This window comes from Tympanuchus pallidicinctus, unplaced genomic scaffold (genome assembly GCF_026119805.1).
Source record: "Tympanuchus pallidicinctus isolate F22 unplaced genomic scaffold, pur_lepc_1.0 scaffold3, whole genome shotgun sequence".
NCBI lineage: Eukaryota > Metazoa > Chordata > Aves > Galliformes > Phasianidae > Tympanuchus > Tympanuchus pallidicinctus.
Window position 1 is genome coordinate 76,367,474 of NW_026294747.1, and position 25,909 is coordinate 76,393,382.

Below are 25,909 nucleotides of genomic sequence, written 5' to 3' on the forward strand. Positions count from 1 at the left end.
CAATGAAAGTAGCTCCTGCCCGATCCAGCAGAGCCTGCCCATGGATCCGCATGTCATGTCTGAGCCACGGGCATTCCGTGCCTCCCCCAGTCTCATACAGCATCAGTGGGGTTTTTTTCAGTGTCGATGGGCTTGTTTTGCTTTAACCACTGCCTAGTGTCATCTGCTGCTGGGACAGCTGGGCGCAGACATAACTCAAGATGAGGACTTTTTAGTGACTTTGGTGCTAGCCGTGAAGGAGCACGGTTCCTGCATTCTTTTCATTAGTGTTTCAGCCTTACTGAATTCATCCAAATCCTTCCATTCTTGAACCTCCCACACATCAGATTCCATCGCTGGCCTTGGCAGCATCTCTACATCCCCAGCCCGCCCCTGCAGAACCAGACCTCCTCTGTGGGGCTGTTTGCGTGTGACAGGAATGCTTATCTGAAATTCCCCCTGCTCCTTCTCGTCCCAAACCTCTTGTTCAGTAGGTCAGAAAGAAAATCGATGCTGTCGTACAGCAGTAACCAAATCACTGCTGGCTTTAGGAAGCATCTGTGGCACCTGTAAGGGAAGCACTTCAGGACAGCTCACCGGAGGAAGCAGTGCCCTGTGGCAGGGCTTTTCTTTCATGTGAACTTAATAGATAGAAAGCCTCTGGAGCAACACTAGAGGGTATCTTAATACATCACAGTGTTCTAGGTGCAACGTGGCAGTGGTTCAGAGCAAAAAGGCTTGGACTTTAGTTTTTTCCAAGGTTCATAAGTATTGGGATGCAATGAATTTAGCATGGATTCATAACAAAATGTTGGGGGCAATAACTTAGGTGATAACAGTTACTTCTTAAACAAACGGAGCATTGTGGGATCTGAAGCAATTCCTAATTTCCAAGTCCAAGAAAATAAATTTGAAGAATTGGGAAGCTGAGCATTTTGGCCACTTCTGTGCACAGCCCAACAGCAGGAAAAGCTTCTGCCCGTTGGGAAGATGCATGAAGGCACTGCAGGGTCTGCTCTCACATTTGTATTTTAATTTTGTGCTTTCCAGTATGTGTGTTTCAGAGAAGAAGCAGAAGATACAGACATCTTCTCCTTACTGTCTTGTAGAAAGAAAATAAACTTACAAAAAGTACTGTTTGGTAAAGTTACTTACTGCTTGTGCTGGTGGAGGATATTCCAGTGGGCTGGTGTTAGCTGCTTTTCATTCCTAGTGGGAGGACTTGCAAATGAGGATTAACACTCAGGTGTTCTGCGACATTTCTTTGTAAACAAAGCCTTTTCTTCCCTAATGTTGATGAGAGATGAGGGCAGGGAGAAAGGCTGAATGGGCAGAATTTTTCAAGGCTCTGATTGTAGAAGCTATGATTACTTCTGGGTCACTTGACCAAATACCCTGGAGGAACTATTTTGTCATCTGTTTTCTTGGTTGGGTGTTTCTTTAGAGCAAGTTTTCAGTCATTGCCCTCTGAAAACAGCCCGTTTGAGGGTCTCAGTACTTAAAGTAGTGGTTACTGCAGTGGTCATGTGAGAGTTTCTGGCTTTCCTTAATGCTGTTGCAAATCACTTCATGGCAGAGTTAAAGGTGAAGATAATCAACTAATGCTCCAATATCAAGAATATTTAATTATGTATTTAAAAGGCAGCAGTCTTCTCTGGCATTCACCACTTCTAAGCAGCATTGCATAATTCATGTTCACTTGATATTTTATAAACAATTATTTGGTATTAGGCACTTACTAACATTTACAGTAGCTATGTAAAGTGTAATCCAGTCTGGCTTGATCTATAAGCTCTGATGCAGTAGCACTTCATTATGAGGTATAGATTGTGTCTCAGCTTCACTTACTGTCACTTTGACAAATGATATCTTGGAAGAAGTATGGACTTGAAGGTTAGATGCAAATGAAGTATTGAGTTTGATATTTTGTCTTAGTTAAATTTACTGCATTCCCAGAGAATGTACCTTGTAGGCTCTCAAGCGTGGGTAAGCAAGGGAGGACAATTGCTGCAAGTGTAAGTTGCTCACACTGCAGAAGTGGTGGGGCTTTCAGCTGTGACAGCTCACTAATGCCCTCTTTTGGGCCTTCGAGAGCCTTCCACGTTTTGGGAGGTTTGAGGGTTCAGCTCCTGGTGGGGCTGGAGAAGCTTTTGCTCTGCACCCATTCTGAACCGTCAACTGCACTGCACTTCTGTTTGTGTTCTGACTCTGACAGCAATTTTTGTTTATTTTAGGCCAAAGAGCTGCCAACATTCAAAGACAACGATTTTATTAACGATGGCCAAAAGATTCATATTGATGAAAATAACAAAAAGATGTTCCTTGAGAAACTCAAGAAGGACGTTGAGGTAAGAGTGCCCCTGTTCGGTTCTTTGTTGTTAAAATGTGTGGCAAATTGGAAATGGCTCAGGAAAGCATACCTGTAATTCATAAATGAAAACTCTTTATCTGTAAGCACTGACTGTTTTAAATGAAACATAATTTAAACTTTCAGGAGTTGCTCACTGCTTTTGCTGCTGTGATAAATGGCTTGATGCCATAGCTGGTTGCCATGCTTTATCCCTGCCTTGATGATGTGATGTAAAAATGATGGTACTACTTAGTGCATAAGGCTTTACAAGCATAGTCCTTCCAAATGCCCCCAAGAGAGAGGTGAGTATTGCTGGTTGTTTTACAGGTGGAGGTACACCAGGACTGCCTGATGTTAGCTGGAGCCATGTGTGTGGACTGTAGCCTGTAACAGATAATGTAGCTTCCCTTACGGCTGTGCATGCTCTATTTGTTTCATCTTAGTAATCCGGTTTTAGATGATGCTTAGTATCACAGCAGTGATACATAGAGAAATCGGTATGAACCAGGTGGACTTATTAGCACAGGTCTTACAGATTTCCAATTGGCTGAGTGTAGTCTATTCCTGTTAATGTTAATATACAAAGAATGTTAATATACAAATTGAATACTTACTGTGATTGATCTAGCCAGTCAGCAAATAAAGAAAACTAAATTTGGGGCTAATTCATATAACTTGACTTCAGTTTCTATAATTCAGAATATTATCAATAAACACAATATTTTGCAATCTCTGTACTTAAAACCTAAAATCTGTTTCTGCTTGTTGGAAGAGACCTGATAGCAGATTGCCCCTGGGACTTAACGAGACTTTCAGCTACTTCTGTCAGGATGGCCATGTGAACTGACTTGTCTAGTTTTTCAGATCTGTATCTGAGTGTTGTTCAGAAGCTCAGTAGTTGTACAAAATACTGAAGACTTAGAATTTGCAATCATTTGCTTTTGAAGAAATGTAATTTCCCATTGTCATAATGATGAGAAATTTATGATGATGATAATTATGAAAACAAAAGTACTTTGTGAAATATCAGTATATGCTTCTCCTATATTTGGAACATTGTGGTAAAAAATTGCTCTGTCAATGTCACAGCTCTAGAGATAGGTTTATTTGAACTAAATTTTTGTGCTCTTTAATATAGTGCAGTTGCTGACTAAAGCTTTTAGTTTAAGTAGGTTGCAGACAAGATCTTAAACATGTGCAGTGAATATAGAAGATATTTTATGGCTGCAGAAGGTGGATTGTGTGCTATCTTTTACATCATCTACTGGATTGTAAATACAAGGGCAGAATCTAGATAATATCTTGAGAGGCTGTGTTTTATGATTTTGAAATTTATACAGAGTACTGTTAAATATACAAAGACCACGAGTGTGAAGTGGTCTGACACCTGATTTTAATAAAGTCAAGCTGTTCTTCAGCCTGTTTTGCTTTTACTGGTTCTTCTGCCCTTGCTAGCTAATAGTTCACATTCTTTACCTGGTCTTGGATGCAGATTTTGCTACAGTGAGGAGAACTTTGCATAAAATTATCTCATGAAAAGCATTTATAGTCAGACTGTGAAATAGAATTCTGAAGAATGTGTCTCTGTATCCATTCTTTTTTGTCATTAAATGTTTTTTTTGTTGCACTGTGTTCCTCTTATAATTGTCTCGCATCCTTTCCTCTATTCAGACTAGCACATTATAATATCTACTGCTATTGTAGTGATAACTGTTGCTGCTGTTCTGATGGCCTCTCATCCATGACTTTTCTCAGTTCATTCCTGCCTCATTTCCTGCTACCTCATTCCACTGAAACTGTCCTGAGCACAATCACATAAGGGTTTTTTTCCACTGTAAGTCAGATGATCTTTACTCTGTGCTTTCACAAAACCCTTGTTCCTCTAATTAGCAGTTCACTCTTCTTCCCAAGGGTCTGTTCTCTTTCTTGTAATTTTTTACTGTTATTGGTAGATTTTTCTCCTCTCTCTTGATGTTTATCAAATACCTTAACGGCTTCCACTTCTCCACTTTCCACTCCATTTCCTTTGGCCAATTTCATCTGTTTTACTTGTATATTATTGTATATCTTCTCTTCCAGTCTTGTGAACAATCTGTTGCTTTATGGTACTTGAAATGGTTAGAAACCAACTTCTTTCTTCATAAGCCTCTTCTCAATCTCTTTTCATAATATACTTCTAGCACTTTAATTCAGAGTCATGTTAGCTATGATTGCTCTCTCAGAATCAGGATTTTGACAAACTTGTTTTTTTATTTCTTGATGTTTTCATACTTATCTCATTGTTCCCTCCCACTATTCCAAAGTCTGACCAACATCCCTTCTCTGGTCTGCTCTAATTTGCGTTTTATAGCCCGTTAGTTCTTCAAAAACCTTAATTGATTTGTACTTTCAGGTTCTCTCTGTGTGTATCATAAGCAGAGGTCCCTCCTATGGCAGCTTCACTCCTTGAGCTGTCAATCCCTTCTTCTTGCTTGGTAACATTTCTTATTTTCATCTTCCTCTTTTCTCCCTTCCTTACACTGTTCCCATCAACTGAAAGAACGGTTTGTCTACACAGCAAGTACATTCATCTCCCAGCTTTCTTAAAACTCCCATCTTTAGCCTTGATTCAAAGGTGTGCTTTCGTTCATGTTTATGTTTTGCTTATGTGACTTGAATTCTGAAGAGAGTATGGCATCATTTCATTTCTTCGTGATGTAAAACCTCACAGTTGCAATTTCCATTGCAAGGATATTTAAGCACTTTTGCATGATTCTGTAATAAGGCTGAGAAGGAAGTGAAGGGACAGACGTGGCTGCAGACCATGGCTTCCCGTGTGCTGCTGTGGTTGTCAGAACAACTCTAACTGGAACACTGCTACAGTATCCTAGGGCTTTTTAGTGTAAGTTGTAAGTGACCTGCAGCTATCACTACATCTTAACAATTAAAGGTCTCTGCTAGCTCTATCACTTAGTTCTCCACTTTGCTTTTTCTTAAAAGTGCCCATTTTTCTCAACCGATGGCATCTTTGTAACTTCTCTTATTTGAAAGTGGAGCTCACATTTTTCTGTGATACTGATAAATTGCTTATTATCACTTTGTAGTTCCTTGCTCAGCTAAAACTCATGGACTACAGCTTGCTAGTTGGAATTCATGATGTTGAAAGAGCTGAACAGGAAGAAGTAGAGTGTGAAGAGAATGATGGAGAAGATGAAGGTGAAAGTGATGGGACACACCCTATTGGAACTCCTCCAGACAGTCCAGGAAATACACTGAACAGCTCGCTGCCTTTGGCTCCTGGGGAATTTGATCCAGCTATTGATGTTTATGGAATAAAATCTCATGAAAGTGAGTAGTAATAAACATTTGCATGCTAAGATTCTTACACTGGAACCCAAACATCTTCACAACAATATTAAGGGAAAGTTACATAGCACAATATAAATTTGCTTTGCAGAGGAGGAAATCCGTTGTTCTTTGGGTGAAGCAAACAGCAAAAGACATCTGTGATGCACAGCTTTGTTACTGAACATATTTCTCAGATGTAGTGATGTGTGGGGATGCATGCAGTCAGCTAGCATACCTGCTGCACAGTCAGCTCAGGTTCTGAATTAGCTGTTCAGACATCACAGTTCTCAGTGGCTGTTCAAGACAGCAGTGTCTGCTGTTTTTTTTCACCAGCATTTACATTAATAAATATATAGTTTCATTCAGAAATAAAATATGCTTTTGCTGACTCAGAAGCACTGCCTGTCATATAAAATTTAGTTTTTCCTTGTTTGTTTGTATAATTATAAAGGAACTTGAAAGCCACGTTAAGTGAGCAATAATTCCTATTTCTGTATGCTGGTGTTTTATTTTACACTTATTCAGGGGTTTCACATTACATATAAGTGCATTTAAACTTTCACTTAGGAATATCTTGAGCCTGTGGTCTCTACAGAACTTAACTCTGACTGACATTACCCTTCCCCAGCTGCTGAGTGATCCTAAAGAAGTCTCCTTTGCTGGAAGGAGAAGGCATGATTGAAATGTCATTCTCACTTTCATGTACTTGTCCTTTGCAGGTGCACCTAGGAAGGAAGTATATTTTATGGCCATTATTGACATTCTTACTCATTATGATGCAAAAAAGAAAGCTGCCCATGCTGCAAAAACAGTAAAGCATGGGGTAAGTGTCTGTTTTCTTCCTCTGATACAGTTTATACTTCTGCGTTTTTCTTGTTTAGTGCACTGATAGAATACATTTCAAGAGATCTGTGCAAAGGAGAGAGATTGTTTTTTCCTAGTTTCATACGGGATAGAACAGCACAGAGTAACTTCTATACATTGCATACTAAAGCTCCCTCTTCAGCTACACACATTTTTGTTACCCATGAAGAAGACCAGTGAGGCACTGCCCTTTTAGGGCTTTGTCCTACATTAGTGGGATGTATTTTATACTTGCAGACAAAGCTGTTCACCAGGTACTTGTATTAGCTTGCAGCTCAGTGGAAGCTGTTGTGAATCTTACTTCTGGTGATGGTTTCATTGTTGGGTACAACCTGCTGAAAGTCAATTCCTCAGCATATAACGTGTCTGACTTTCAAAGATTTCTTTCAAAAAAAAAAAAGTTCAATTTGCAAGATTAAGTATAAAAAGTACATGTTGGATAGTTGGATACCATTCAGTGAAGGCTTGTATTTGACTGCCATGAATTTCTTTATTTTTGACTGAAACTGCTGCTGAGCAGCAGACACCAATGAGTTATGGCAAAGCAGCCCAGTCTTCCAAAGTGAAGATTTGTACTTTCCATTATCACTTGATGGTGATTTGAGGTCAGAATTTCCTAAGCTCATTAAAAAGATCATAATCATTTCTGAAGCTGGGGTCCCTCCTCTAAGAATCAGGGCACTGTGGATGGTTTTAATCAAAGAGTTTGGGTTTTTTGAGTTTCCAATAGAAGGTGACTTAGAATGCCTAGCAGTGACAGCCCTGGACAGGCTTGCAGTACATTTTGCTCATTACTTTCTCCATTCTAAAAGCACTTGAAAGGCGATGCAGGCCTTGTGCAGCCATTAGCTGGCAATTATTAATGAACTTTAAAAAAAAACAACAAAAAACCTGTGATCTCGCTGATCTAGTAGTTGTGAAGCTCATCTGGGGAGTCCAGGTTTAAAAGTTGGAAAAAGTGTGTCTCACTGTTCCCACGTATTCCAAAGCAGATGAGTTAGCAGTCAGATAGCCATGTGCATCAGCCAAGTGGGGACACATGGGATCCAACTGCAGTGGTTCAGTCTTCTCTTCAGGAAGATGCTGCTGTTCAAGAGATGGGAATCTGTGAGTAGCGTGCTTAGGTGTGAGCAGTGGAAATTGTACAGGGGAATGAAACACAATGAAAGTAAAGAGGAATAAAGAAAGGGAAGAGTGCCATTCAGAATCGGGAGGCGGATGCTGTGGTGCCCAGCGTACCTGCACTGGTGTGAAGCCTAAAAAGGTGCCTTTCATATTCTGCTGGAGGGTTGGTGGAAGTGTGTGTGTCTGCAAGTTAATCCATCACAGTGCTGCTGGTGACGAAGCATCCACTAAACACTGCTTCTTCCTTCTTTCCTCTTCCCTCTCCATCCTGTATTTAGGCCGGTGCAGAAATTTCAACTGTTAATCCTGAACAGTATTCAAAGCGCTTCTTGGACTTTATTGCCAACATCTTGACGTAACCCCTCATGTCACAGCGGACAGACACGAGGCCTGGGGACAGCAGCAGAGACTACGAGGGTAGGGAAAAAGGAACTCAGAGAAGCGCTCATCTTGCAGAAAGCAACCCCTTTGTTTACATCTGCTGGCAAAGATGACTGAAGTGGGGTGGAGTACTCGCTTTAACAGCTGCCTGATATTCCCAGCATAGTTCTAGCTATTTCTGACTCTTTCGTGTGTGCAAAAAAACAAACAAACATTAAATTAAATAAATAGAACAGCTTACTCAGAGTGCACTGTGACAGTCCCACTCTGACGCTACCAGCCGAAACGGAGCAACTGAGCAAAGAGGCGTGGGGTGGGGGTGGGGAAAGTAAATGCATGTTAAGTCTACAATATTGATAGCAAATTGTAAACTGTGGATCAGTTTATTTTTTGAACTAAAAGATACGTGACAGTATTCATGACGGTGATGATAATAATAAAAACCTTACTGCGAATGTTACACTCACACCGTGCACACTGGCACTCCTTACAAACAGCACTGCAGCAGTGGGCCCGTGGTGCTGGAGCTCTTCCCATCAGGTTCCTGCAGTTGGGGGGTTTTTTGTTGGCTTTTTTTTTCCCCTTTCTCCCATTTCTTCCTTTTCCTCCACACGTCGCATCGGGCAGCCCATGCTCTCAGGCACCAGGAGTTGATGTCTCCTACCTTACAAAGAACTAACGTGTAATTCATGCTGTGCGTACATTTTTGCTGCCGTGAACTTAAATTAAGGGAAAATCTTGCTTATTTCACTTTGTTACCCGAAGTTTTCATTTGTTTTATATTCTTGCCATATAGGAACTAATGTTACAAGTGGAAAAAAGCTTGTCTGAAGAAGTGCATAGTTCTGGGCACCAGTAGCAGAGTCTCTCACCCTCGAGATGTGCGCGTGGATAGAAACTCCATTCTCTTGTAATTTAATGGGAATTTGCAGTTGGGATGCTTACATTGTACTGCTTAAACGGCGGGATTTTATTGTAGATTATCCCTCTAAAAATTAACCCCGGATTTTACTGTTTACATGATTAGGAAAGCAGGGATATTTCTGAATTTTAGAGCTGTGTACAATATGTGACTTTTAAGTTTACATGTAAAGTTGTTTTGCAGTACAGATGAAGTATGCTCGTCACCCTCCAAGCGTAATGTGCAGCCATGTACTACGGTGAATGTCTCACTCGCGCCCCCGGCAGACTCTTACAATAAAATGAGGAAGGATTCTGCAGAGGGATTTTTCCCAAGGACGTCTTTTATCACCAAAACGACCTGTCCTGCCGTGTACTCAAATCTGATTGTACAGTGCATTGCCTAAAGCTGTGCTGATCATGTTTAACTTGTTTAAAATTTTTAAACAACGACGTTGTATTTCTGCTCTTCTTGTATTTTTTCCTGGAAGATTCCATGCTTGAAAGACAAATTTACATATGCTTAAAGTTTATCTACTTATACACTGTGCTAAAGCTGTGCCTTTGAAATTTCTTTATTGAAATTGTTAGATTTTGTAGGCAATCTAAAGGAAGTCAGGCCCTCCCCATCATCATTTCTAACAGAGATCAGGAGTGCCAGCATGCCTTCTCCATTACTAACATCAGTGCTACTCAGCCTGCACCTGTGCATAACGTACGTTTTACTTCCGAGGAGCCTATAGATAGCAGCCCATCACACTCTTGGTGGCCAAAGGCAATGCTATCCCTTTTGCTGTGTACTAATTCTTTTCTCCTTTGCCCTACCTTCCCTGCAGGAATTTTTGTTACGTTTGACTTAGTGATGTCTGCAGCACTGTAATGTATGTGTATACTTTTGTATTGTATGTATTTAAATAAGTTGGTACTGTGGCTTGATATTTTGTTGTCCTTTCCTGTATGCCCCCCCATCGTCTGCATTTATCACCAGAGTTTCATTTCCTGTGGCTTCCTGAAGTGTGAGGCCGCAGCGAGACCCTGAAGTCAAAATGAGGTACACGTACTTGGAGTAAATGTTCCATTGCGGCCAATCAGTGTACACTTTTGGACCATTTTAGAAATGTACCCTTTTTGTCTGTGTAGCAGTTTTGTCACTCATTATTGTTGATAAACTGTTTATTTGGACAGGGCAAGGAAGTCTCATTATTGTATATGTTAGCGCTTAGATTACACTCCAACCATGAGCAAGGCTTTATAAAATAAAGCACTTTGATGACTCACTAGGTAATTCCTTTGGTCTCGTGTTTCAGCCACTTCTGCTCGCTTACAGACTAATTTTGGATGTTAAAATGAATGTGTAGCCAATACCAGAAAGCACAGTCACAAACTTGGAACCTTTTCATTAGATTTTACCCTGCTTCTTCCGCATGCACGTAAATGGCTTGCAACCTTTGTGTTCTGTGTTTGGGCTGTGCTCCAGAACAGAGGTTTGGGAGCGATGGCTCAACGGGTGAAGTCCTGGTCTGACTACAAAAAAAGGAATATGTCCTACAGTTATGAAAGCATGGAAAGACTGGCAGAATTTGCCAACACATGTAAGGGCTTGAGCTCAGAGTCACATAAAAATACTTGGGAATAAGCCCAGATAATTCCTAGGAGAGGGGGCTTTCTGGCCTGGAATTCCAAGGCTTTGCTCATCAGGCCTCCCAGCACATGAAGCAGCCTGCTCAGCCCAAGTGGCAGAAAAGGAAGTTTTGTTCTTTATTCTGACTGACTTAATTCTCTTAATGCGTTTGTCACTTTTCACTTCCTTTTGTTTTATTGCACAGACGTAGCAAGGCAATGTTTTCAGAAATATTTTTACCTCTAAAATACACCCGACAGACTTAATGATAATATAGACATTCCCCACAGGGAAGGCTGTTGAGGAGCTGTTCTATTAAGAGCAGGTGAAGTGATGGGGAGGGGAGAGAATCCGCTTCTTAATTACTCATGTAATAATATCTCCAGCGTTAACCCAAGCCTGCATGTCACACGGCTGCTCCACCTGCTCATGCTGTAGCACAGCCATGCTGCTCCAGGACTGCTGCCTCTTCAGTTCACCATTTGAGCTGCTTCTGCCCTGTCTGGCAGCAGCCCCCAGCTGGCACCTGCTGCCCCCGCTGCAGCCTCTCTCTGCCCATCCTGGTGCTGTCCCCTGCCTGTCCACACAGGTGGGGGCGATGGATGCTGAATCTCCCTGTGGCTGCTGCTGGGCACACTGTATGATGCACCACTGGCTCCAGCAGGCAGTCGAAGCGCCTTGGCTTGAGGAGGTGCACGTGTATGCTGCAGCATAGGAAGAGAATATCTTCTCTGATGACGTGTTTTCTCCCCCTGTGACCCCAAGAAAGCAATGATGGTCATCAGGATATAGAAGCCAATGGGTTCATTAATGCTGGGACTGCAGAAAAAGAAATGAAAACTTCTTGAGAACTATATTTTTCTACATAAACTGTATGTAAATGTCCAATCTGAATTTCCAGCTTATCCCCTTGTGCTCAGCCCTCCTTTCCCACTGTGGTAGCGGCAAGTCCCCACATCACAGGCTCATTACACTCTGATGTTCTCACCCCAGTGTTGCGCAGTGTCTGTCCTCTCTCTGCTATCCCTGCTTCTTGGTGTCTTTCAAACTTTCGTATTTCTCATGTAATGGGAAAAGAAATAAAGTGGCTAACATAGAGGAGAATTCAGCCTCACCTCTTCCTTCCCATCTCGATTGCTCTGTGGCAGCTGCTGGTGCTGAAACTCAGCGTGCTCCATCTCCTCACCATGCAGAGCAGGGAGCAGCAGCTGTGCCATGCCAGCAGTGCTGTCTTCACCCCACAGCAACATGAGCTGCTGCACAGCTACATGCACAAGCGAGTGGCAGAGCCAGGGAGCAGCATCTTCAAATGGCCAAGGCGATGTGCTAGAGATGAAGCTCACAGTCAAACAAAAGCCTTATTAAAAGCATTAGAAAATGGGAGTGGAAAGGACTTGAAGAGGGAGTTACATCTGTCCCAGAGCAGTTCTGCTGCAGATGAACCCTGCCAAGAAGTGGGCTAATGCTTACCAGAGAGCAGTTCCGAGGGATCCCTCTGCTAACCCTCCCATGCCTCACTTCTCTATCGCTGACAGATTTTTTTTTTCCCTGGTATCTTTCCTGACTGCATTAGAACGATTTAAATCCATTAATATTTGTTCTATCTACAGTGGACTCTGAGAAGAGTTAGTTCTCTTCCGCTCTCAGTTTCACTCAGTGCAATTCTGCCTTTATGTGCTATACAGGGTAAATATTAGCTTTGGCACATATTATAATGTGAATATCCCCTTTCTTTATCTAACAAAATAATCAAAACAGTTGAGCCAGGCAGAATGACCTGCATTCTATTTTTAATGCCAAAATCTAAAAAAAATATTAAAACCACCCATTAAAGTGGTGTTTCTCAATTGCCAGCTACATTTTGTAAAAGGATTACACGTTTTTATTTTGAGAATTTCCCAGTAATCCATTTAGCACCTAATCCCAGAAACGCACACTGATCGCTGTTTGAACAGAGCGCGGTGTGGAAGCGGGCACTCAGCTGCTGGCTGCAGTTGTTGCTGTAACTGCAGTACAATGCCAGCCTCTTACGGACTTTTTTCCCAAAGCAAATATCATCATCTTTGCTTTTCTGAGGATATTCTCATTCCCCAGGCTTCTAATCTCATCGCCCCCCCCCCCCCCCGCAGTGATATGACATAACGTAATCATCTGCTCCTTGATAATTAAGACACAAAATTTACTTCTTTGCCAGTTGGCATAAGTTCACACCTATCGGTGCTGTGACGATTTTCAGGCATTTCAGTTATTACCCAATGTGCTTACGTTCATAAAGACCTGCTCTGCTCCCTGCCCGCCCGATGAGCTCATACCAACTCACTTAGCTGTGTGTGTCTATTGGAGTCAACAGAGCTGTGAGAGCTGGGTGTTTCGCAGCAGCTTCACACCTCCACACAACGCTAGAATGTGATTTAACTTGTTGCCATTCTCCATTACCAATATTTCCACTATTTCTTCTTGACTCTGCATCAGAAGCCCAAGACTGGAGCGCTTCACTTCCTTTCTATGTACTTTTCCTTTGCCCCATAAAAAGCTTTTCATTGCAAGAAAATCTCAGCCACGCTTCTGCCTGCATCCTGCGCGGCATACAGAACTCCACACAGGTGCTGGCTGACAGCACCAAAGCCCACATGCCCTCCTCCAGTACGCAGCCCCCATTCGGCTGCAACATGATGCACCCACTTGGCCCATCCATAGAAGACAGATGTGAAAGCACTGTCATTCCCCTAAAGCCCACATCCATGTGGCCCAATCTCCCCCAGGTGATGGAGCTCCAGTTAGGACTCACAGCCCTCGTGGGGAAGGGCATCAGATCCACTTATCCATCCCTCCACAAGAGACAATGACCGTGCCATGGCAGAGCAGGGGGAGGCTGATGGCCCTGAGTCACCCATCTGCCATATCCAGCTGCAGGGTAAGGCCTTGGGCATGTGGAGACACAGGAAGATCAGAATACAAACATGTTAAACACAAACTGCTCTCCTAAATGGGATTTTCTCTACTTACAGACTTCCAGAGAGGAGATGCTCTTCCTGATGTTGCTGTTCAGCAAGCAGGGCTCATTGCCCAAAGTCCCTCCAAAGGAGCAGCACCATCACTGAGCGCCTGCAAATTTATTAACAAGAATACTGACAGCATTTGGTCCATTCCTGTCAGACGGCTTGAAAAAAGGAGAGAAAAAAGCTATCAAGCTGTTAGTAATCAAGTCCCATCACACACTAAAAATACAAGAAGCTGTTTCAGCAGGGTGAGGGACAAAGCAAGCTGCACCTTGAGAAAGGTGCATAACTCCAAATTTAGAGCAGGCCAGCAAGAAACAGTAAGCAATGAACCAACCATGGATGCCCAGATAGTGAAGGTTGAAGATGATCTTCAAATATAGCCGAGCTTTAAAAATCAGAACTACTGGTTTAAATTAGTCCATGCTATGTAGGCAGCCAATGTAAGGAATGCAGATGGAACAGGACAGCAGAGCACCAAGGCATGCGCAGCTCCTGCAGGGCCACTGCAGTGCAAATAAAAACAGGGGCTGTGCTCTGGAAGAAAGCACCTGAGCTGAGCTGTCTGGGGAAGGGAGAGGCCACAGGGGAAGCCAATGGATGTAACCCAACATCGTGTTTCTAGAATTGCTTCTAGAATTCTCTCAATACATGAAGCAACTGAAGAAGAGTGCTGCACCATTGTATAGGGCTTCCCAGCTATTAGGAAATGTAGTTCCACAGCCAGGCATAACCAGGCACATGTCACAGCCCACCCTGACAACGGGAAAAGTTCAGTGAGCTCACAGACCTCAGCCAGAGATCACATACAGAGACACTTCTGCTACTTTCTAGATACTCTGCAGATGTTTGACCAAAGTTTGGCTTTAATTCTTTCACAATGTAGATGCCAACATGAAGTCAGAGCCAGGAAATTAATCCTAGATGTTAACAGACAAACTGCTTTTAATCCTAATTGTTGCTTTTCTGCTAAACAAAGTGGTTTTAAACAGACCTCCCATGCAGCTTGATGTGCCAGCTGCTCACGCGGAGCGCTTCGGCCCCTCCTTGCTCCTTGCACAACGCGTGCCCTTACCTTCCCAAACCAATTCCCCGCCCGGAACGCCCTGCTCTGCTGTTCCAATCTCTGCAGCAGTTCCACCTCGCGTTGCCACAGACAGATCTTGCCTTAACTGTGACTTTTCTATAGCTAAGATTTACAGTGCTGAGACATAAGTGATACTGTTTCTAAAGCAGGAAGCCCATTCTGCCAAGCACGAGCCCTTCCTTCCCCCCATTACTTATTTTATAACACACTCCAGATATCAAAGAAGTCCACAGGCACTTGAACTGGCTTCTAGTTACAGCTACCTTCGGTTAGAAATTAAAGTTTGATGCAACGCACAGGAAAGGCTCTCTCTGAACACAATAGGCATTGAACCCAACTCTCCAAGCATAACATTCACATCAGCAGTAACGCACACCGGCTCGTGCTGCTGAAACTACAAGGTGCTGCTGTTGTAACAATGCCGGCATAGACTCATATTTCCAGTTTCTCTGATTATGGATCTGGACATACTGTGGTGGAAGTCCTTATATGAATACACATATACTCACATACACGTGCATTTATATATGCATATTATGTATTTCAGCAATGAGGATGCTTCCAGAAGGATATCCTGATTTGCACTGTATGTACATCTGTACTAAAAGCTCTACAGCACAACAGCAGCCACAAGAGGTGAGTCAGACCTCTCACCAAAGTTTCACTTGATGAGAGGTAATATATTCTGACTATATAGTACCATCAGTGATGAGACAGCCCTTCAGACAGCCCTTCTCCTGAGCAGTATCTCCAGCCCATTTGCCTGATGCTCCTGCAGCTCAAACATCCCTTCGACTGTCACATACATTCCCACAGACCAGAAGAGTGTAGGACAAATGGGGCTCCAGCACACACATACAATACGTGCCAGTGTTTCTAGAGCATAATTACTACCATTCTGCTCCTCCATGCAGTGGGGAAACTCTATTCTAATCGAGGGCAAGAAAAGGGGGCTCAGCTCGTGCTGACCTTCTTCTCAATTCTAGAAGAAAGAGTTTTAAATACATAACTTAAAACATAAGCACGAGCATTTCAACTTTGCATTGGCTGAAGCAACGCAGTACAGTGATGCACTTTGGCATGGATTGCTCCAGCCCCTTCAGTAAAAGGTAAGGCATGGCAGGAGCTTAGTTTAGAGCCAGGCACAAAAGCCTTAATTAAATCAAAATACGGGAAGTCTACTACTTTCACAAACACATAACATGAAGCCAATTATGCTCAAAGCCTTTGCAGTATCATTCATTTTTAATCGAAAAAGAAATCCACAAAATCAGCTCGAATGAATCCATCCCCACAGCAATGGCAGTTTGCACCTGTCCCGCATGTTACACACACTGCCTGCACCGATCCCTCTGATGAGTATCTGAGCTGCAATGCAGACCCACATCCACATGTTCCTCCTGCAGATTACAGCACAGCAACGCACGTAAGGACCTGCCCCAGCGCTCTGCCTGCCCTGTCTTGGACAATTGCATGGATGGACTGAAAGTCCCAGCAATGCTGAGCACCAAACCGTGAGACACACCGAGCTGCATCATGCAAACAAACCAGGTATGTGGGAGGTGACAGAAGAGGAGCAAAGGGTAACAGCTGTGAGCTTACCTGGACAACACAGAGCAAAGCTGTTAAGAGTAGGATGGTGTCAGTTCACATTTGTGCAGCTATGGCACACCCCTTTATTCACGCAACACATGGTACACAACTATGCTACGGAGGTCACAGGAGTCAGTTTTCCCTTTCATCTTATTCACATCAATTAGGAAAATATGCCAAAGTTTCAAAGTTCACCTAGGCTGGGGTGCTGCTTTCTGTGGTGGTAAAGAGTCAGATTCTCAGCTCCAGAAGCTGACAGCCTGTGAGCTTGGCTTCAGGGCAGGGGCTGCAAACAGACAAACACAACTCATCTTGAAACAAAACAAAACAAAAACAAAAAATCAGAGGTACCTTTGGTGTGTGTACCAAGAAACATTCCTATAGGCGTCCCTGGAAGTCACAGTCATTCTGCAGGGAAACACTAACAGGAAAGGAGTGGAGTGGCAGCAGACAGACATGGTTGTAGGGCAGCAGTGCCACTGCCCACCTGGCAGCACCCAGCTCTGGTGCTGCTGCAGCTACTGGCAATGAAGCAGGCTGATTCCAAACTCTGGGACATTCCTTCCACCCTCCTGCTAAGGTTTGTGCTTCAGCCTTGTAATTCATGCTAACCTTCTTCAGCAGTTCACTAGGAATCCACCCTGAGCCCCTACTGTCATCTGCCAGGCAGCTGTTCCTAGAGTTCTCTCCGAGATGTCCTTCAGGCAAGATGTGTATTTCTCCACATATAATAAGATTCTGAAACCCCATATAATCCGCTGATAAATCACTCTGGTGTGGAGGACAGTGTGAGATGAAAGCATTTCTTCTGCATACAATTTGTAGGGTAGTGTTCAAAACTGCAAAAAGAAAAAAAACAAAAAACAAAAAACAAACAAAAAAAAACACACAAGAACCACCTGCAGAGAAGTGAACACACCTTCAACTGCATAAAGGGAACTTCAGCGTTTCTTTTCAAGCTTCCTTTCTCCATCAGTATGTTTGACTGTAAAGCAGAGACTGAATGGAAACACGCTGCACCCAATCCTTCTGTGTGCTGAACTGGCTGCACATTTACAGTAACACCAGCACTTCCCAGCAGCCTCAGGCCCGTCACACACACCCTGTACAGCACTGCTGTGGAGGTTGGTGTCTGGGAAACCCCCCACACACAAAAGGCGCAGTGGTAGCCTGGGGTCAGCAGCTGAAATGAAACACGTGATGGCAGCTGCCTTGCTGACAGCATCGGGCTGGGAGATACAGGGAGGATCATACATACTTCCTGGCACTCCCTTCTGTGGTGGTTGTGCAGGAAGGGACGTTAATGCAAATCACTTCTCAATGGTACTTGCAGCTTGATGTCAAGAACAACCCTTGGGTTGGAGTCTACAAGCTGTCTCCCTAGAGGAAAGGACTGGCATCGATTGGCATAAGACTACTGACAGCAAACACAGTTCTTTAACAGCCATTTGGCTATCAAAAATGATAGTCAAATATGAACCTTCATTTAAAGACTTCTATAATGTTAATATACTCATTCGGACTGTTAGTGTAAGTGTAGTGCGCCATTAATCACAGTAATGGTACATCAGCAGACAAGTGAGGTTTTGCTCAGATCTATGATTGTCCACATCAGTTACTGGCTGCCTTTAATTAACAAGGACTGACCTCTCCGCTTCTCTTTCTATTTCTGCAGTTATGAAAAATCTATTTCTGAAGGTGGACTCCTATGATAAATGGAGCACGTCAGTGAAGCAGCTTCTGATTCCAGTTTAAAAGACATATATATAATTAAAGCAGAAAGTTTTTCTGCACAACAGAGACCGAAATTCCTCCCATCTGGAAAATGTAAATACTTCCAATCATTAAGCTACAAAGTCTCAGCATTTGCTAAAAATGATATAGATACTCAATACTGTGCCATGTTTCTGAAGCTTCAGAGGTGATCTATGAAACGTGCTCTTCCCCCGCTCTGTACACAAAGCACATCATTGCAGGTAGTATATCCACTGATTGCACCTCAATTATTCTCAAAAGGGTACGTTCCAGCCCAGCTTAGCACGTGCAATAGGAAGTAGACTCTCAAACCATCTGGCAATTAAATTTCTTAAGTCTTAGTTTGTGAAAATAGATCAAAACTGGCTTAAAAGCTGAACTCTGATCTGGGATTATACCTTTGGTCCTGTAAGGAAATAATTTCCAATCTACATCATCTAAAGAAATGCCTTAAGGACTACCACGGTGTTTCATTTTTCCCCTCAAAATTTCTATTACTGGGGAAAAATAGAACAGAGACAAAAACATTTTCATCGACTCCCACAGGTCTTTTATTAGACTCCAGAGGCAAAGAAAATACGTAACACCTGGCTTTTGGATGGGAAGAGGAAACTAGAATTACTTTTATCTGTTTCCCTTCTACACCTCCACTCCATTTCTCCCGCCCCTCATTAAGCCATACGTCAACTCGGGACAATCCTCCTTTTCTCTGAACTCCCTCTGACAATGCATTAATTCTCCAGTTCATTTCTGCAGCACAGCCCCTTTCTCTCACGTTTAACCTGCTCTGAGCAGGAGCTCACCACTGCCCAAAGCGATACCTCACACACACACACACCTTTTTTAATTCATCATTAAAATGGTATTCTGTGCTCCAACCAGGTTAATCTGGTGTGCACCACAGACATTACCTCATCTGCGCAGCACATGCAGCTTAGCGCACGCAGTCTCCTTTATGTGACAATCTCTTCAAGATTGCAAATTATCATCTCCCTATCAGAAACATGAAAGCATTTTTCACATTATGAAGAGAACGATGGCACAAAGGCACCATCAAAACTCACAGTGTCTTTAAAAGACAATTAATATGGGTTAAAATAAAGAAACACACGTTCACGTAGAGTCAGTGGTGTCATTGGGTTTTATAAGGGAATTCAATCTTTGTATATGAGTGCAGTTTCTTCATTCATTTGTAAAATGTTAAAGGCTGATCAGACTTGTGTCTGTAGCTGAGTTGACAGATATTCTATCAGACCTCAGGGAATGGTGCAGCTAATTGTTACAGGCTGTATATAAATAAGTTATAAGTGTATATATATACACATACATATACATTTTGTATATATGCATATACACATTGTATACGTATGTATATGTATACACATAACCTGTGCGCTCAGCAGTTGTTCAAACTTAGCAGCCTGGTCCAATAATGGAAAAGTCAAACCTGTATTGAAGAAATACTTTTAGTTCTTCATGTTTTGGCACAAATTATTTATGACCCAGGATAGCAGGAAAATGATTTCCATAAGCAGCTTGCTTTTCTTCTTTCTTCTCATCATTTTTCCTCTAAACACTGGAGCTCACATAACCCATATGTACACCCCTTTACTTGTTCTGCCAGAAATACTCAGTTCAGCTGTGTGACTGTACAAAAGTTGTGCCCATCTAAATTTCACCTATTGTGCATTAGAGGCTTGGTCTACTCATCACAATAGAACTGTACTGGACTTCCAGAAGGAACAGAAGCAGTCACTCACGAAGAGCACTGTCTAGAAGGCTAAAAGCAGAGCTCTCATACTCCACTACATATAATTCAGACCAAGCTTCATACAGGGGAGGAACAGCTGGGCACGCTTTCCTTTCTTTTCTGTCTTTTGAGAACGGAGAACAACCGATACATTTGCAGTATTTATATATGAGTTGTATTTAGAAACCAGCCATACACTAAATAAAAGCATCTTCAAACACAAATACGCAACACTTCAAAATCTCCTGCTTCCACCAAGCAGTCTGCATTTAGAGCCCACGTCTCCACTAACACAATTGCATCTGGACCATTATGTTTAATGGCCCTCAGTGGACCTACCCCTCCCTCAACCTCCAATACCTTTGGCCTCCACAAGTGTTACATGTATTCCAATACCTTCCTCTCCCTGCACTCCTGGAAGCCTGAATGAGCTGTATTGGCAGAAACCTCCAGGAGGTTTGAACAGCATGTTTTGAGGATTAGAACGGTCAATACCCCAGAGCAGAATAAAATGTCTTTCTAATGGAGAAAAAAAGAGGAAATTGCTACATCCCAAAAATAAAAAATAATTAAAAGATAAAAGGCGGGAGGGGGGACGACTTCTGTCTCTACAGTTAACATTCCTGAAGCATTTTATCATTTTGAATATACACTGGAAAAAAAAAAGTCTGAAGAAAACAATCCAAGTCCCTTCCCATCTCTCTGGTTCTACCCTTTCCATGGAACTATTCACATCAAGCTCCAAAGACAACAAAGAACTGACCTTCAGGCTGATCCCATCAAATGCCTTTTAGGCTGCTTTTAAGTTTGCCTAGATCTAGACAGCATGCAAAATACAGCATCAAGACTCAAGGAAGGGCGGGCGTTTCTACATTAAACACAGATAATGCCTATATTACTTATTAGGAGACACGAACTACGTCCCTGACAGCAAAAGACAACTCACTTTGTATTTCCAGGACACACTGATAAATCAATGGAAGGCTGCAAAATAAAAAACTGTTTCTTTAAATAATAAAACAGAGATCCAAAGGGAGACTTGGCACATATGTAACACTGAATCTGTTTCACCAAGGACACCAAGGGCAGCGCATACAGCAGTACTGGGGTGCTGAGCAAACGCACCCACAGGAAATAGCGAGAGGAGCTGAATAAAGGCAGGAATGCTCTGGCAGCTCTGTTCAGATGTGCAGATACAGCAGACGTGCACGAGCTAAACAGAAACACGCAGGTTACTGTAACCAAGAGCTTTGTTAAGACAAATTCACTTCTGCAGAGCGTAAAATATTTATTATCACCACAGGTGGTGTAACAGTTTGTTTTACAGACACTCACAAACCTTTCCATTAAATCTATAAAAGGAGCAGATTTACCACCTTTACCCGAGCTCAGAAAAGTGATTGAACCACAAAAGCCTTGGGGAGGCAGGAGTCCCTAGCCTCCCTCCCTCTGGGTGACAGCCCTTTGCTAAATTTGGGTAAATGCACACAGCTGCTCTGGGCATCACCATTGCCGAAAGGTTGGGAAGAACTGAAAGGGATGTAAAAGTCACGGCTATGGCTGCTGCAATTGGAGTTGACATCAAAGAAATGCAGCTGTCCTTTCCCCAAACCCTCAAAATCAGAATTTGCACAGCACTGTGCCCAGAGCAGAGCACACTCAGCTATGCTGGGGAATACTTGGGGCACCTACTCAAAAGCAGAGTCCAGACCTGACTGCAATGGCCCAGCAGTACTAAATCAACTGCAAACAGAGCTCCAGCCCAGACTCAAGGCTCCAGATGCTCTTCATTTCCTCTCTGAATTGTTCACTAACATCTGTGTTTCCTTTTAAATACCATGCTACAATCCAAAAGCACTTGCACAGTATGTTACTTTGTACCAGAATAGGCTGCTATCAGATAAAGGTGGCAGAATGCAAGGACTACATGGAAGTATATGCAGAAGGAATGGCAAAGCAAGCCTTCAGCAGGCACCATCTCCTCTTCATGTTCCTTTACACAGCACCTCCCAGCTCATACATGTTTACCTCTGGTGAAAGTTTGCTTCAGTTGTTGCTGCTCTATTTCCCCTCTTTCAGCTGTAGGACAACAGAACTGCTTGAAGAAACGAGACCTCTAAAAACTTGCTGTTTTCTTACATGTTTTTTCAGATCAAGCCTCCCCACCTTTAAGCTCATTTTTAGAGCCAATGAGCTTTCAATTGCATGTTTACACAGCACTGAGCCCTTGGAAGGCAGAATCAACCAGGCAGACAACCAGGGGCTGTCTCAGCAACGTGGCAGCTTTAAAAACCAAGCGGATACAGAGGAAGTCATAGAGGGCACAAAAGCCTGCTGTTCCTGCCCACAGCAGTATCTGCTCCTACTCCCAGCTCATTAATTGCTAGTTTTCCTGATTATAGAAACAGCTTTTTCTGCAGCTGAAATGTATGGCACCGTGTCATTTGCATATGCAAACTGACATACGAACAATGAACCAGTTGCACAGTTCCTTAGAGAGCAACAATGTAGAGGATTTACGATATGGATGTGGCAACAGGCGGGGAGGGCAGTACGTGGAAATGGACACACAGCAGCACACGATGCTCTTCATAATGTTTTCCTGATAAATAATCCTTTATGCAATTTCCTGAAACAAAATATTTCACACTAGTGGACTAACAACATTTAATTTGGGAAAAGAATAGAACTAAGTAACTGTGCAACTTTTATTTGCCTCTAAAAGCATAAATATTCATTAGATTTCTATATATGATCTCTCATTACACAGTCACACACCATTCTTCCACAAGATCTCTACATTATTCAGTGCAGAGAAAACAGTGCTAATTTAATGAGCAGCTTAGCATTTTGTTTTCTTCCTTCTCAAGGTATAATCCAAGACATTCTTTTTATGTGCTGTTTAAGTTCTGCTATCAAAAAAGGAATCCCTCTTTTCTTTATGAGCATTTACTGCCATATCACAACACTTCACTAATTTGTCGCTGTTGTTCTTCTAGGATGGAAGATGGGAAATGGCATTATTACTCCCATTTTACAGAGCACAGACTGAACACAGACAGATTAGGGGAAAAGTAAGTAACACTTAGAGACGCCAGCAGCCTGCTTTCCAAAGGATTTTATGGTATACAGAACTTCACAGATTGAAAGCACAGTTCCCATTAGGTCATCCCCACCTTTGAGCACCAAGCATTCCCACTAGACTTATTTTACAAATATGAAAACAGTGATAACCTACAGAAGATCTTTTTTATTAAATAATAAGACCAGAAAAATGCAGAGACGTCTAGCAATGCCCAGGATAGAGTCCAGTTCTATAGAACATCATTCAACTACTGTAAACATTACACAGTGCTTTCAACACCTGTAATGCTATGGAAAGCACAGCAGCAATAGTGGAATAGCACAATCCTAGGCTACAGCAAATGAGAACAAACCCAAATTTAGTAGCCATAGACACAGGAACAAAGGAAGAAAAACTGCTTACCTTCAGAAGGCCTTCAGGCGGTGATCTTCAGCAAGATAGCCTTGCCTCCACTGCCAACCCTTAAATGAAGTTGCATGCACCTGAGCTCCCTTGGGTTGGCCCTGCCTTTCCACCAGGTGCTCAGTCACTGGTTCAAGCCATGACTCAGCATTTCCACTACAACAAATGATGAAATCAGACTGCAGTCCTGCTCCTCTTTCACCACGTGTCATTGTTTATTCCCTAGAATAGGCACCTTGCTGTACCATACTTGTGGAAAACATGTATGGACATGGAATCAAATCCATGCTCACAGTATGACCTACTGGTGCTCAGTTAAAGTCCTGCAACAGTTACACTAATTTCTGAGGTACCAAGTTTCTCCACTGCACTTTTAGAAATACTTCTTTTTTCCATATATTTTTTATGCTTGAAGTTTCTTACATTAGAAAAAAAAAAAATACTATCACTGTTAACAAGGCATACATTACATCAAATTACATCAAACCTACCTTATTGAAAAACACCAAAATGTAAGATGTAGTAGTAGTACGAGCAAGGATCTGAAAGAGACTTTCCTGGGTGAAACTTCTGGGACTATTTCTCTTTTAACAACTTGGAAACGATCTGCACAAGGATTTTGATCAGCATAGCTTGCATGTGGTAGTAAGAGCTGCAGAAAGTGATAAAGATGGGGTTATTCCTACAAGCTGTGCTAAGTGATCACAGTCCTACAGGATGTTTTGGAATGCTCACACAGTAATCAGAAATACAGATAATGCTGGAAGGAGAGAAGACCACTTTGAAAATCAGTTTCTCAGGAAATCATTCTTTCAGAACAGAAGGGTCAGTTCAAATGAGCTCCAGAAAGCAAGCTTGTGGCACAGGGCGCGAATGGAAATGTTGAGTGAAAGGAATTCATTTTGCTGCAGTACAACGCATTCCTGAGAACACTACTATGTTCAGTCTTGATGTCCACTTCTCAAAAACCTCTCATCTTCCTTACAGACAGCTCCACAAAAGTGATAAAGATTTGGGAAACAAGTTGTGAAAGTCTGAGCCAAGGAACCATCACACAGCCAGGCTGGGCTGCAGAGCCTCTGCCCTGGCTGACCCAGAACGTGCTCCCAACACTGCTCTTCCACAGTTACTGGCCAGGCTCATCAGTTTTGCAGCCTTCCATTAATACAGCAATTGTTTTTCCAAGTGTTGTTTTTAAGCTTTCTCCTGCTGAATACAGGAATCGTAAAGGAAGGATTTCCCCCCGCACGCAGATGTAATATTTTGGCTTCTAATCTTAGGAGAAGATATGGATGTCATTTGCAAATTTGCTTCCTAAGGAAGCAGAGATACACAGTCACCGTGTGCCCGCAGACGTGTCCAGCCCAGTGACCTTCCTGTCAGCTTTAACCTAACTTGACTGAGGAGCACTGATTACTTTCAGCTACAGAGTTCCTACACACTTTCCTTAAAACAAGTGTTCAGGTAGAAAAGGGGAGTTTGTAAGCAACCCAGCAAAGAAGAAGGTTGCACCATCCTTTGATGTAACAGCACTGACTGACACACAATGAGAATACAGCAATCGCAGAAGAGCTTCATGTTGAGCTCATAATCGATGACAAAACACAAATCTGTAGAAAGCGCTGGAGCTGGAAAAGCCATATTAACAGAATTGTTTGCTTTGGTTTTCCTCAGAAATACCAGAGATTGGCCACAGCTGCAGAAAGGTGCTGACAGCACAGAGCGGAGGTGGAACAAAGAATCCCCTCAGGTCTCTGCCTGGCGCAGCTGCTCCAACTCTTAGGGCTACACTGCTGCCAGAGCAGGTAAGGCACTTCTCCATGTCATAGGGCACAGAGTTTGATCAGGGCTGACCTCCCACCGAGCCCTAGGCCACAACTCACCTGCACAAATCGGCGTTGTGTACTTTCTCTAACCACTCCCCAGGCACATGGGAGCCTTTCGAGTTTAAATCCAGACTCAATTAACTCCACTTCTGGAAAGCAGTTGGTGGGTTCTTCTCTATTGGAAGGGCTAAGATAAATGGAAGAATCTCATTTATTGTACTAGCGGGATATGTGATCAAAATGACTGTACTGACACAACTGGTATCTTCTGGGTATCATTTGATCAATTTCCTTAATGAACCAGCTTTGTAGGAAGGTGCCTGAATAAAGCAGGGCACACTGAGACATTCATTTGACTGATAAGCTGCAAACAACACTCGTACCAAGGCGAAACATTAACCCCACACAACAAGTAAGTGATCCCTGTAGTGTCACTAACAATTTGGAGCGACCCTTCTCTCATTAACTTCCCTTTTCATATACATCATTTTTATTAAAAAATCTGCATCTTCAGTCCTTCAGACAATTATTAGTTGAAAGTGAAAGGTTTACATAACCCAACACTACCACAGGTGCACAGCAAAGCAAGCTCTCAAGCAGTGTCAAACTTGTTATTCAGCCAGCTGCACTTCACAGAGATGCCAAGAAACCAGCGTTTCTAGAGTTAATTCATCAGTTTGAAGACAAAACATTCCCTTAACTCCTACGTATTGAATATCAGATGATGCCTTCCATAAATAAATATTTTTGCTTGGACAATTCTAACATTTTCAAATGACAGTGTTCTTTATCGATAAGCAAAACATTTTTGGTTTTAACTGTGGGAAACTCATTTTTGAAACTATGAACTTGATAATTAGTATGA

General features: G+C 42.6%; 1 protein-coding gene and 1 long non-coding RNA gene across 4 annotated transcripts in view; one reads left to right on the forward strand and one right to left on the reverse strand.

Annotated features, from left to right (window-relative positions):
- Positions 1-10,204, forward strand: part of PIP4K2A (phosphatidylinositol-5-phosphate 4-kinase type 2 alpha) — a 99,974-nt gene extending 89,770 nt beyond the window's left edge. For both annotated transcript variants that reach the window (XM_052693252.1, XM_052693251.1), the window contains 4 exons: positions 2,214-2,327; positions 5,413-5,656; positions 6,376-6,479; positions 7,924-10,204. In XM_052693252.1, the coding sequence (XP_052549212.1) occupies positions 2,214-2,327; positions 5,413-5,656; positions 6,376-6,479; positions 7,924-8,004 (543 nt within the window). In that variant the 3' untranslated portion in view covers positions 8,005-10,204. The remainder of the gene's footprint in view (positions 1-2,213; positions 2,328-5,412; positions 5,657-6,375; positions 6,480-7,923) is intronic.
- On the reverse strand, positions 9,356-24,564 carry LOC128085602 (uncharacterized). 2 transcript variants are annotated; one of them, XR_008209024.1, is made up of 3 exons: positions 23,710-24,564; positions 23,219-23,374; positions 9,356-11,366 (listed from the first exon to the last, which is right to left on the reverse strand). It is a non-coding gene; the product is annotated as an uncharacterized LOC128085602 (long non-coding RNA). The 2 variants fall into 2 exon arrangements; XR_008209025.1 differs by lacking the exon at positions 9,356-11,366 and adding an exon at positions 22,200-22,360.
- Between the last annotated feature and the right edge of the window lie 1,345 nt (positions 24,565-25,909).